The sequence below is a fragment of the Mytilus galloprovincialis genome, chromosome 12 (assembly GCF_965363235.1).
Source record: "Mytilus galloprovincialis chromosome 12, xbMytGall1.hap1.1, whole genome shotgun sequence".
Taxonomy (NCBI): domain Eukaryota; kingdom Metazoa; phylum Mollusca; class Bivalvia; order Mytilida; family Mytilidae; genus Mytilus; species Mytilus galloprovincialis.
In genome coordinates this window covers 32,643,867-32,658,388 of record NC_134849.1, presented here as the reverse complement: position 1 = coordinate 32,658,388, position 14,522 = coordinate 32,643,867, and the positions used below count along the sequence as shown (strand labels likewise).

At 32.3% G+C, this 14,522-nt stretch overlaps 1 protein-coding gene across 1 annotated transcript in view; it reads right to left on the bottom strand.

Annotated features, from left to right (window-relative positions):
* LOC143055549 (uncharacterized) overlaps positions 1 to 14,055 on the bottom strand; it is a 64,680-nt gene extending 50,625 nt beyond the window's left edge. The window contains exons 1-7 of the mRNA XM_076228709.1: positions 13,046 to 14,055; positions 11,017 to 11,329; positions 10,486 to 10,581; positions 9,966 to 10,262; positions 8,870 to 8,920; positions 6,371 to 6,775; positions 2,441 to 2,512 (exon numbers count right to left, since the gene is read on the bottom strand). Of these exons, the coding sequence (XP_076084824.1) occupies positions 2,441 to 2,512; positions 6,371 to 6,775; positions 8,870 to 8,920; positions 9,966 to 10,262; positions 10,486 to 10,581; positions 11,017 to 11,329; positions 13,046 to 13,708 (1,897 nt within the window). The 5' untranslated portion in view covers positions 13,709 to 14,055. The remainder of the gene's footprint in view (positions 1 to 2,440; positions 2,513 to 6,370; positions 6,776 to 8,869; positions 8,921 to 9,965; positions 10,263 to 10,485; positions 10,582 to 11,016; positions 11,330 to 13,045) is intronic.
* Positions 14,056 to 14,522: the final 467 nt, after the last annotated feature.

Sequence of the window (14,522 nt, the reverse complement as noted above, 5' to 3'; positions counted from 1 at the left end):
ACACATGATCACACTATTTACTGAGCAAAATTCATAGATTCATTTCTCCTGTTAAATTCAAATGATAATTTTTTTTGTAGATATCCCGTCTACATATATATGAGGTTCGCATTATGCTGTATGGTTTCAGAGTTTATGCGAGGACATGGACGGGATTGAATTATTTAGTAAATAGTATTGTATGTCAAACTGCTAAATTCAGAGGGTCATGGTTATAATTAAGATAACACATTGAATCTTATTTTATGTCAATATGCAAATCTATATAATATATTATCTACGAAGCTTCATTAACTTATGTGATGTTTCAGAGGATTTGCAATTATAAGAAAAGGACTGACGGACTGACAGACAGACGGATGGATAAAAACACTTAATCAAACGCAAGAGTTTGAGTTAAGTTAAGTAAATATATAACTTGTCATGGTGTAAACTATATAACAAGTATCAAGTCAATATATACAAGTCCAAGGATCAAATATGTGCACAAAATCATTTAACATGTTAACGAGAACAAAAATGTAAACCTGATCTGTTATTGATTATTATAAAACTATATACCAATTATCAAATCAACATCTTCTAGAATGACAACCTAAGGGTGGAAAACTGATACATTTTGGATATTTTCTAAATGAAAGGACCATTACTCTGCAAAAAATCATCAGACCAGCACAAAATTCTAACTTGAGGTGTATTTTGTCATGATAAACAATCATCAAATACCATAACAATGTAAACTTTTGGACTAGTTTAAATCTCGGTCTATTTCTGAAATTTATTCTTACATACTTTTGATTTTATAACCCTGTGTGCTAACATTGCCTATGTAAATTTTAAAATTGTTTGTATGCACATTGAACGACAAATTTATGTGACGTATACAATTTTCTGACGTCAGACACCCAAATCAATGAATGTGTTCGTAGATAGTAGATGTTTTTGTGTTCTGTTAAATTGTTTCTTTAAAATTGTTATACGATGATAACTAATGTACCCATATCTTTACTATTTTATTTATTGTGTCTGTTTATTTAACGCATCAATGTAAATATAGCGGAATTTGATGAGACTATAATTAAAATGAAAGGGTTAGCGCTTTAAAACCAGGTTTAATCCACCATTTTCTACATTTCAAAATGCCTGTACCAAGAAAGGAATATGACAGTTCTTGTCTGTTCGTTTTTGATGCGTTTTGTTATTTGATTTTGCCATGTGATTATGGACTTTCCGAATTGATTTTCCTCTAAGTTCAGTATTTTTGTGATTTTACTTTTTCTAAGCATAAGGACAAAAAAGGTGAAAAACTGATTTGTCGGACTGACAGATGGACAGACAAACGAACGGAGTGCAAATCTAAAGTCACCTTCGACTTCGTCAAAATGGGACTACAAATCATACACAAAACATCTAAATTTATATTTATATTATTACATAAAATTCGACAACTTTTTAGGCCATCGTTTTGTTCACAAACCTAATACAACAAAACATTCTATCAATCAGTGTTAAAGTATTGGCTACTAAACATCGCATACCTCTTGACATGTTTGTCTATCAATAAGACTCGAAAATCGAGACAGACATATAGAAATACAGACAGACACACAAACAGACAGATTGAGAAAACGAACAAAATATCAAACACAAGTAAAACCTTTATTTCATGCACATTTTATCCTATTTTCCATACGAAAACCTCGCCTCATGTATTACTTTGGAGGGATAATGTCATTGAAATGTTCGCAGTATGATATTGTGTCAAATTATCCTCGAAATCTCTTACTCGTGTATCAGTTCTTTTAGCCAACCCATGCTAGGAAATATTATACAAATCATGAGCGAATTTATGTCAAATTTTGTGAAATTTGTACAAACCTTTTTTGGGGGGAAAATACAATTCGTTCAATCTCCAAATATAAATAATAATTGGTACTTTATCTTGATATAAATGAAAGTTTGTACATTGTTTTTGCTGAAAATTATAATTGTTACACAATGATAACTTGCACACTTCATATAATCTCCATATTCATTCTAGAATCAACTGATTTGTGTATACATTTTTGTACTTATGTTTTTCGTTCAATTATTGATGTATATCCTATGCACTCTGATTAGAATGCATAAAGTAAATATATGCCGGCTGTATGATGTCATGAATTAATTACGCACATTTAAAAAGAGAGTCAACAAAAGAGTTTGCGCATTATCAAAAAATTAAACGAGAGTTTTATAATAAAATGACTCAATGTGAAAACTGATTTTTCTTAATTCATTGCCAAAAAGGAAATGTTATCTTTGAACTGCAGCGTTAGTGAGAGTTGTTAGTATAATTAATGCAAGTCTGGATCTGAAATGTTTTACTTTTTTATATATGTACCAGACTGTACTATTTCGCAAAATTATTCCAAATTAAAGGAATACAGAGTGTATTTACCCGATTGCATGCACTTTTCACAGTTAACATCGACTTCATCTGTATAGTTTTCAATATTTTTTCTTAAATGATCTGTAATAATTATAAACATCATGAACATTTAGAGAACAAAAGTAAGGAAATGCAAAGGAAATTAACCATAAGGTAAATAATGACAGATATCTGTAGTACACTATGATCCTCCGGAACGTTTCTATTCTACCAGGAGTATCAGTTACACTGTTCATAATTATAAAAATAGCTGAAGGACACCTACGGGTGCGGGAATTTGCTACATTGAAGACCCATTGGTTGCCTTCGGCTGTTGTCTGCTCTATGGTCGGGTTGTGGTCGCTTTGACATATTCCTCATTTCCTTTCTCAATTTTACTCTGGTTTTTGATTAAGTAAAATGTTTATTCTGGCATGTCTTTGGAACAAATTTATTAAATTATTGCATCTGATACATTTTTGATGGATTATGACATTTTTCGACTTGAAGCATGCCCATTGAAAAAATAAAAAAAAAAACATGCTTTGAACTATGGTTTCAAGCACAAAAATCAACTGTCGATCAAAAATATGGTGAGGTAGTATAAAAAAAAATGTATGCAAATCGTTCATGTCGTTATAAATAATTAAAAATCCCAAATCTTATTTATCTAAGACATTTGACTTTTCTACACTTTAGATAATAAAAGACAAATTGAAAGAACTGATATGATTGCTTTGTTTCATAAAAAGAATGGCGAACGTAAAAACAAGTATTTTGTAATGGAGGGGGGGGGTAAATTCTACTTTGTAATAACTCACTCTAATGCAGACAAAAATTTCTATGATAGTGACATTATCAAGATTCTTGATTCCTTGATTGACAACATATTTGTTACGCTTGGAGGACATATTTTTCAACAGAGTATCGGCATTCAAATTGGAAGCAATTGTGCCCCTCTTCTTGCAGACTTGTTTCTTTATCATTGTGAGGCTGACGTCATACAGGAACTTCTTTGGAAGAAAGATATGAAGATAGCAATATCCTTTTACTTTGCTTTCTGCTAAATAGATGATGTTCTCTCACGAGATAATTCAAAATTTGGTGCCTATGTGGATCGCATCTATCCCATCGAACTAGAGATAAAGGATACAACAGATACAGTAAAGTCCGCCTCATATCATTACTTACATCTAGAAATTGACAATGAGGGTTGATTGAAAACGAAACGTTAAAACAAAAGAGAATCTTTCAGCTTCCCCATTGTGATTTTTCCATTAATATATAGCAACATTCCAGCAGCGCCTGCATACGAGGTATATAACTCCCAATTGATACGATATTCCCGGGCTTGAATTTCCTTTCATGATTTCCTCGATAGAGAGTTGCTGCTCACAAGGAAGCAATCAGACCAAGACTTCCAAATGTGGAAGTTGAAATCAACACTATAAAATTTTACGTACGCCATCTGGAGTTGATTGACCGTTATGGAATAACCGTTTCACATATGATATTGGTTTTATTCCTTATGTCGTCACTACAATCCACTGCCCTTTTCACCACGAATGTGATCGTCCTAATTGGACTATTTACCGGGTTTGTAATAACATGAGCAATACGACGGGTGCCACATGTGGAGCAGGATCTGTTTACCCTTCCGGGGCACCTGAGAGCACACCTAGTTTTAATTGGGTTCATTTTGCTTAGTTTTCCATGTAGTGTCGTTTGTCTTTTAAATTCCCAAAAGTTGTGCAAAATATGGATAATGTTATCTATTCCTGGGATAAGAAAATCCTTAGTTTTTCGAAAAATTCAATGTTATCTCTAAACCGGATCGATATATCTACTATGTATAGACTGTTAGTCCCCGCGGGTATTTGCATTATAGTAGTATGATTTTCGGTAATAGTAAGAAAATAGGCATGCTATTTTATCATCATTCTATTCCTTGTCCGGAAGCAGTAATCGTTGTTAATACGATATATCTGCCTCATTCTTCAAAATAATAGTAGATAATAGTATGATCTTAGCTTTATAATGAAAAAAAAAATACTTAAAACTGTCCAATTCATATGATCGTGCTGAAGTTACATATCCATGCATATGTTAGTCATAATATGGTTATATCACACATCCGTATTCCTAAAAGAAGTTACTGCTACGTAGAGTGTATATGGTATTTCAGTCCAGAAGTCAGCACTTCGGTGTTGTCATTGATATCAATAATATGGTCATTTTTTTATATATAAATTTACTGTTTGCAACAGTATGAATTATTCGAAATACTAAGTATTTTCTTAACCCAGGCATAGAAGAGGGACGACAGATACCAGAAGGACAGTCAAACTCATAAATCGAAAGTGTTGCGTCGTTTGTTTTCTCTTATTTGTGAGTGTAAATTGACATTGCGATAAGACGTGTCACAGTACTTGTCTATCCCAAATTCATGTATTTGGTTTTGATGTTTTATTTGTTATTCTCGTGGGATTTTTTTCTGATGCTTGGTCCGTTTCTGTGTGTGTTAGTTACATTGTAGTGTTGTGTCGTTGTTCTCCTCTTATATTTATGCGTTTCCCTCAGTTTTAGTTTGTTACTCCGATTTTGTTTTTTGTCCATGGATTTATGAGTTTGAACAGCGGTATACTACTGTAGCCTTTATTGCTCATGTTATAACAAATCCGGTAAATAGTCTAATTCGGTAAGTCAAATTCACGAAAGAGAAGGGGGGGTTGTAGTGACGACGTAAGGAACATATCCGATACCATATGTGAAACGGTTATTTCATAACGGTCAACCAACTCGTGATGGCGTCCGTAAAATTTACGAAGGGATGATTTCAACTTCACCATTTGGAACTCTTGTTTTAATAGCTTCCTTGTGACATTAACTCTCTATCAAGAAAATCATGATAGGAAATACAAGCAATATCAATTGGAAAATATATACCCCGTATGCCGGTGCTGCTCGAATGTTGCTACTTAGAAATGAAAAGTTCACGATTGGAAAGCTTAAATCATCTCTTTTATTCGTAAAGTTTTGTTTTCAACTGACCCTAATTGCCAATTTCTAGATGTAAGTCAAGATATGAGACTGACTTAACTGTATCTGTAGTATCCTTTATATCTAGTTTTCGAATTTTGAATTATTTAGTGAGAAAATATCATCTATATAGCGGAAAATAAAGTTAAATGATATTACTCACTTCTTATAAAGTTCCTGTATGAAGTCAGCTTCATAATAATAAAGAAACAAGTCGGCAAGAAGAGGGGCAGTCCATATATCACGATAATGACCAGTTTTTCAAGAACTATTATATAATTAATTGAAACGTTAGCACTTGTAACGTCGGAAATTAGCGTCTTTCGAATTTTAGACGTTTTCAGACGTTTGGACAAATTGGCTACCGTTTTGTAATGTGTGGAAGCATTTTATTCCTTTTAAGACACAAATATGTAGTTAATAAGAAAAGAATCTTGGCATTTTTTACTCTTCGTGTATCTAACTTTTTTTTTGATCAATTATAAAAAATACGCGGATTTGTCCCATTTGTGGTATAAATTCAACTATTTCTACTGGTGAATCATACATACATCCGAGAATGTAAAAAGTAAAGTTTCATCGCATGCTGAATATTTTTTGTTTTTGTTTTTACTTTTTGAAGGTGGACATTGTTTTTCCGCCCTATTCTAAATTGTAATGCCTCTTTAATAATGTAGTATCACCTCTATTTCAATTGTAATATCGCTTGTGTTAAACAAGGATGTATCATCTGTGACATTTTGATGTCTCTCACGTGTTAAAGGCTCTCTTAACTATCTAGTAATAAATAGAAAAATATGTTTCTTCCAATAAAAATTGATTGCCATTTATACGGATTTTTTTTAATAATTTTTACCACATTAATGAAGCGAATTTAAATACGATGTAAATGCTTATCGATTTGAACAAGACATTATTTACCTGGAAACGTAATCTTCAAAATATTCATAAGTTGTGGAAACCAAAGATGCTCACAGATTGTACAGTTGATGTGTTGACATTTTCGTAAATTCAAACTAACTTTATTTATGAAATCTAATTCGACAGCTATAACTGACATATCATCTTCAATAAAGTAATCATATAGTTCATGATTTTCCTTTGTTATGGTCACTATGACTGCTTTAAACATGTGAACATACTGGCCCAGGCTTTTCCTTAATGGAAACCCATTCAGATAATCTTTAGAAAGGATAGCACAGTTAACATCAAATTTTGTTTTTAGCTTTTTCGACACATTCTGCACCCATTGAATTTCTTTTATGTCGTCACCATTCAAAAAAGCAACATCAGTAGTCACCGATTCAGCTATTTCCTTCTTAATCCCTGGTAATAAAAAGTTTAAAGCATTAGACTTTTGTAAATTAGACACTCTAATTAACATGACTCGGTTGTTGGTTCTTATTCAATGCATGCATATGGTGAATCTTTACTTTAATCTTTCACGGATTTGGCTATACTTTTTGAACCTTTTGGATTATAGCTCTTCATCTTTTATATAAGCTTTGGATTTCAAATATTTTGGCCACGAGCATCACTGAAGAGACATGTATTGTCGAAATGCGCATCTGGTGCAAGAAAATTGGTACCGTTAATTTTATTACTATCACTGGGTAGATGCCTCTGCTGGTGGACTATTAGTTCCCGAGGGTATCACCAGCCCAGTAGCCAGTACTTCGGTATTGGCATGAAAATACGGATTTTTTGTGTTATTAAAATTTGCTGTTACAAAAGTATTATAAATTATTATAAATTAAGGAATGGATCTCCCTCATGCAAAGCTCTGATTCCTTTCACGGATTTGGCTATACTTTTTGGACCTTTTGGATTATAGCTCTTCATCTTTTATATAAGCTTTGGATTTCAAATATTTTGGCCACGAGCATCACTGAAGAGACATGTATTGTCGAAATGCGCATCTGGTGCAAGAAAATTGGTACCGTTAATTTTATTACTACCACTGGGTCGATGCCTCTGCTGGTGGACTATTAGTCCCCGAGGGTATCACCAGCCCAGTAGCCAGTACTTCGGTATTGGCATGAAAATACGGATTTTTTGTGTTATTAAAATTTGCTGTTACAAAAGTATTATAAATTATTATAAATTAAGGAATGGATCTCCCTCATGCAAAGCTCTGATTCCTTTCACGGATTTGGCTATACTTTTTGGACCTTTTGGATTATAGCTCTTCATCTTTTATATAAGCTTTGGATTTCAAATATTTTGGCCACGAGCATCACTGAAGAGACATGTATTGTCGAAATGCGCATCTGGTGCAAGAAAATTGGTACCGTTAATTTTATTAATTTTTTTACTCAGTGATTTAGTGATTTAATAAAAAAAAAAGTTACTGAATTCTTTATCGTTGCGAACGTTAGCATGTTCCATTCAAAACCTTATTTCAAACACCATGTAACATTACAAAGGGGAAATACACGATTTTTAACCAAAATTCTATATATGTTAAAAGTTTTGACGCTGTATGTGCAATAATAAAGAAGAACATCAGTAATTATTATTTTTTTAATTGACAGTGTCCTGTAGCACGTGTTCGTAAAAAAAATATCAACGTATCCATAAGCGCGCCGATGACTAGCTTTGATAGCTAGTTACCATTCGATAGTAAGAAAATGAAACGAGCGGACATGCAAATTTTAATATTCATGAGATAAAATTGTCTTATCAGATTGTCTTTCTATATTGTGTATCAAAGTTATATGCTTAGAAAGTTATATTTGGTTGTTGCAAACGAATTGCATAGAGGTAACCGAATAAAATATATTACTTTCCTCGTAAACTATTTCTAGAATAGTGAAATCGGCATCATATATTTATCATAAAAAATAACAGAAGCACCAACATTGCATAAGCCGAGTTGCGATATTAAACGATTTGTAGAAAAAGAACCATTTATTTTATATGAGTACAATGGAGATTGTATCATTTGATCAGCTTTTCATTTTGCCATTTGCTTGTGGACTTTCCGTTTCGAATTTTCTTCGGAGTTCAGTATTTTTGTGATTTTACATTTTTACGTATGGATTTTCTATTTATTTTTGCGAAAATATATTTCTTTAACCGATTTCTGGTATGTTTAATTGGTTAAATTTCTGTATTGATAACTGGTGGTTTTTGTGATCGTATTATTATTCCGCCAATCAACTTTTCCATCCTACCTCACTTACCTAGTAAACCTGTTACTATCTTATTCATGATATAACGATAACATTGATAGAGAAGTATAGTCATATATTGAAAAAGTATAGAAAATGTTCTTCGTGTTTTATCCCAACCCTAAATGATAAGATTTTACAAGTACAAAATAAAAGTTATATTGCTGACCTGGAATAAAAAAGAATAACCAAACAATTCTACGACTTTAATGTTGTTGTCAGATTGAAATAAGTGTTAAGCATATACCTGAAGTCTGTTCATGACGTACTCCTAGTGGAAGTTCACAACTTATAGACACTATAAGAAAAAAATTGAAACTGTGTTACTCTATTTTTTGTGTCGTGGCAAACTCTTACCTATGATATAACGTTTGATTTATAATTATAATTTAAAAATCACCACAGTTGTGCTTATTGCATAGCAACTAATTAGCCATCTTCTTTTACCTTAACTTTTGAATTTTTGGTTTTCCATGAAGAATCTATACGAAATCTGTCAATTTTGAACAGCCCGTAGCGTGAAAATATGACCTGTGACCCATTCTGTTTTGAGTTTTTTTTTCTAAATAGCGTGATAAAAAACTACATTTTGACAACTTATTAAAAAGTTCTAAAGATTTTAATTTCGACACGGTGACCCCATCTACCATTATCTTTTTTTTAATCATATGATGGAGTAAAATAAAATTGATCTATTTATAATTTTTCCATTAAGAATGAAATGATATGTGAGTTAAACTTTAATGAAACAATAACGTGACGACACTTTCTTTGCATTGTATGTTTATCATGTAGACAAGTCATTATTTCTTATTTTATTTTTTGTCGCATGTCGGTTGACATAAAAAGTAGAAAATGGAAAATAAAAAAATTATAAATCCATAGCTGGACTAGAATGCTAAGGAATTGCAAAAAAAGTCGATACTATTTGAAACGAAGACGGTCTAGTCAAACTTAATATTTAAGGCTTGGTTTGGTTATAAATATAGTACATGTCTTCTGAAGTTCCGCCAATTAACCCCTTGCTAAGTAATGAGGGCTTCCTTTTTGCAGTGTGAGGTGTATAGATACGAAAGCACTTTCAATCGAAATTGAGATGTCAAATCCAATGCCTAGTTAAGAAAAATGGTTTGCTCTCTCTATACGTTACAGAATCTATAGCATTCTACCATAAGAAAATGAAGAAATATAGCCATACAGATATTTCCATACGTCCAATGTAATATGTGAATACGTAGAAAGTGCAGAATTTTGGATCTTCAAAGCATTCAGCATGCATTTGTTTGAGGGCTAAGTGATGCAATCATCAGGGTGTGAGAACATAAGTGAATAATTTCACAAACCTTCATTAGCATTCAATATATGAAGCCTAACGTCAACTCGGCCAGGTATTTCTGTATTGATACCACAGTCTTCAATCATTTTTGTAAGGAATGACATGACCGCAGCTTCGAATGCTTTAGAATCACCAAGAACACTTGCTGCTATTGTTGTCAACATAATTAAGGAGCCTTTCTTCACAAACTTTATCTTGAACGATTCATCTTTCTGTGATTGACTTCGAAGAGTTGCTTCTACAGCTTCGAGGTTCCAGTGCTCAGGAGTTGCTATTTGCCACAGGACAGGACGTTCCATTGCATCTAAAATTAAAAGGGTATTATTCTTATCTTTTATACAATTAGCATACACAATTATATTATCAGAAGAAAACATTGGGTTTTTTTTCATTCTTTTATGTATATGTCGTTACTATTTGTAAAAAATATAACATTTTTCTTATTGTCTTCCTATTTTTAAAATACACCACATGCTGGATATTAAAAATATATATCTAATGAGTTACTGGCATTAAACATATCATACCTGAACATGCTTCTTCTGGAACAAGTACGTTAGGTCTTTCATACTTCACGAACATCTCTAAGTTCTTTATTGTTCTTGACATTTCTACCAGCGTAACTGAAATAGACTTCAAATTCAACAAATGCATATGATAAAACATTCATAGCATGTGTGGTTTAGTGATTGTTATCTTAGCATTTGATAAAATTGAGAATGGAAATAAAGGATGTGCCAAAGAGACAAAAATCCGACCAAAGATCAGAAAACAAACCGAAGACCAGCAATGGGTTTTCCAAACAGAGAGACAATCCTGCACCAAAAGTTTTCTTTTCTTGCAATTGCTTCTACTGTTTGCACTACTGAGTTAAGCCAAAAACTAGAGAAAACATTTTACAACAAAAATAACAACATGTACTTCCAAATAATCAGTGAAAATTTTTAATATTTAAACAGTTGTTCCATATAGAATGGTCCTGTGTAGCTTATATTATTTATTTGGAACATCATAGCTTTCCAAACTTAATAAGAAAACAAAAACATGAAAATCCTTGCCTTGTGTTTTCTCTTGGTTCTCCTTTACCTCCTTGATACCTGATCTTGTCTCGTGTAGTTCGGTTCCAATCTTTTGATGAATGTTTTCTTGAGATTTTTTCACTTCTTTCACCTCTTTCTGTAAGTTTTCTTCCGTCTTTTGTATCTTTTCTGAGAGCGCTTGTTGCGCTTGTGCTGCATAATAGTTTGTTTCTTCAGTTACATGTCGGTTGATAGCATCTGTATTTTTGATTGATTTATTTATAAGTCTTGTTTCCATACCATTGAGATAAGCCACATTGTTATTAGAGCTGGATTTCACTTCTTTTAATACCTGTTTTCAAAACAAACTGTTTTTGAGACAACACAAAGCTAAAGTAAATTGAACTGCCAACAATTCCTATGATCATCATTGCATTGAAGCACGAGACATTAAAAACATAGTTTAAGATCAATTTGATTTGTTTAATAACGTGAATAGTGACAGTATCGAATCAACATTACTACTGAAAGTTGACCACTTGTTATCCAGAGCTTATAGGATGAATATATTTAATAAAACTTTTAGCTCGCAAGACATGTTTTTGGGGTAACTTCCTCCTTCCAAGGCTCCATTATCAATATAATAAAATCAAATAACTCGAGGTGACATCTAGCAATATTATATTCATACTCGTTATCAAACCTATACAAAATATTCTACTTTTAATTATTAAAATAAAATCCGCTAAACGTTGATCTAGTCTTTGAAACCTACACCGATTAGAGTCATATTTTATCTATCTATCTTAAGCAAACAGAAGCTTCATACAGTTTGTTAATTTTTTGTTTGTTTTAGAAAATAAGCTTTTAAAAATGCGAATTCTATCATTCCGATTAAATTCACAGAAAATGTGAATAAGAAATAACTAAGTCATTCCTAACCTTAAATGGGCACTACCTATTAAATTCATGTTCAGCGATTTACCTCAAATTGTCATATTGGATTTATAACAATGTAAAACAATTATCCAAATTATGAAAAATTTAAAATAAACAATTTACAGGGAATGGACACGAAAGAATGTAGCTTTCGTGTGTATTGTAGTATATACGCAATCATATTAACTATCAAGATGACCACGGAAATAACCGACGGTCTTATAATCCAAAATAAACATAAACATGAATATAAATAGACACATAGACCTTGTGTAAATGGATTTTTCTATGTATGTTTGAAAAATAAGTTAATTTTCTATTTCAAATGATTATCCTTTGTTTCACTTTCAATTCTTTTCTTTTAAAAGCCTAACAAACATAAATCATGCATAATCCATCTCAAGCAAATGGGTTAAATAGAAGTTCACATGAATAAGGATTCAATGGGGTAGAAATATTCATTTGCAAATAAACTCATCATAGATACCAGGATTAAATTTTGTATTTACGCCAGACGCGCGTTTCGTTTCCAAAATATTCATCAGTGACGCTCGAAAGTTTTGCCAAATACAGCTTCGGTAATATTTTTCTGAGGTAGAAAAGAATTAGTAGTTCTAAAATTCAAAAGTTTTGTAAACAGCTGATTTATAAATATGACCATATCAATGATAATTCGGGTCAACACAAAAGTGCTGACTGTAAACAAATTCATCATAGATACCAGGATTAAATTTTGTATTTACGCCAGAATTTAAGCGTGTTTAGTCTACTAAAGACTAGTGAATACTTCATTATCGATGTTTTTTAGTCTATTTTGACAAAATTGAACCATATTGGCTGATAATAGCAAATTATTATTCACTATTTCACTCTCATTAGTGATTAAACAAAATTAATCTGATTTATGTACTAATCGATTACAGCTGATTAATGATTACAATTACCCTAAGTCTGGTCATAAGACATATCCCTGTACATTTTCGTAAAGCAGGAACCTCAACAATGGTAAAGTACCAGTCTTGTCACAGTATAAAGTATAGAGCTATAAAAGAGCAAGATTGCTACATGTAACTAACCTTGGTACTATATTTGTGTAGTGAATCAAGCACATTATCTTAAATATTCTTACCTCCTCGACGTTACTAAGTAATTCCGTTATTTCTTCCTTCTCTAAATCAATTTTGCGCAAGTACTTGATTTGTTGTCGGGTGCTCCATTTGTAAGAAGGATCTGTTAGATCTATTAAAGCATTTTCTAATTCAGTCCACATTGTATTCAATAAGGTCATGGGATAACACTTAATTGAATAAGCATGGCAAATCTTACTTCTTGTAGTGGTAATTATATCCAATGTAGTGGTCTCGTTTACGGGCAATATTATCAAATTTCGAAGGAGAAACGATATTGCACTAATATCAAGTTCGTGAATCGCAGTATTTTGTGTGACATATTTATGAAGACACACTTGTACAACATCTCTGCCATTACGGAGAATGTGTGACCTATTTTCAGGACCATTATCAGCATAAAGCTTTTTGAATATCCAGTTGTCCATGTGACTCATTCGTTTAAAATTGTAACCTGCTGGTGGACAATCACAACATGATAACTTCTTAGATTGCCATAGATGAAATAGTTCATGTTTTTTGTCATCAAGAAATTGTTTAATATTTCCGTTGTATGCTGCTAACAGTTTATTTTGTGCAAAAGCAGTAAGAACGCCTGTACCTGTTTCGACGACACATTTATAAAGGCGTAATAATTCCCGTGACTCAGGTGTGCTGGTACTCATTGCAGTGAGCTGGGTTTCATCATATATATTTCATAAAAGTGTATACTAATATCTGGTATGACACACTATACTTTGAATAGGCGATCAATTGTTTTCATAATGCAAATGCGTCTCACATTTGTCTCATTGCAGAGAAAAGCTGTAAAAGGAAATCGAAATTCAGCAGCTTTTTTAGCCCCCTATACGTACATTTTAGATGGATCCTCGTAGTGCTGGCTCTGGTCGCTTTCCATGAATACAAAAAAGACCGATGATGTGTATTTATCCATCTGCTGTTGTTTATATTGTTTTTCTGTTAATATCTCCCAACGTTTAAGTTGATATATGCAATTATAAAAGGGTTTTCGTTAAACAAAGAAAAGATATTTGTGATATCATACAAGGAAGTTTATTCAAAAATAGATTTTGTTGAATTATGGTTAGATCGTCCATTATATTCCTGTCGTTTATTTTTATCCTGTTATTGATTAAACCGATATAATACCACTTATAAATAACATTGACTGTAACATTGTGTAAGCTTTGTTTGTTGATCTGCCATTTAATCAAACAAAAAAGTTAAGTGGTAAAAGTCAATGAAGGGAAACAGAAACCTTTGACATGTTTGACGTATGGATAAATGTAGGTAGTAAAATTTCAAAATAACAGACGGGCATTTCGTCTTATATTTCGGTTTTGTAATATAAAATTATATTAATTTGATTAGTTGTCATTTCAATGTAACAACTCTTCAAAGATACCAGGCTTTTAACATGTTAAATGTGGCACACCACATGCGCGTTTTGTTTACATACGACTCATTAAAACAGTTGGA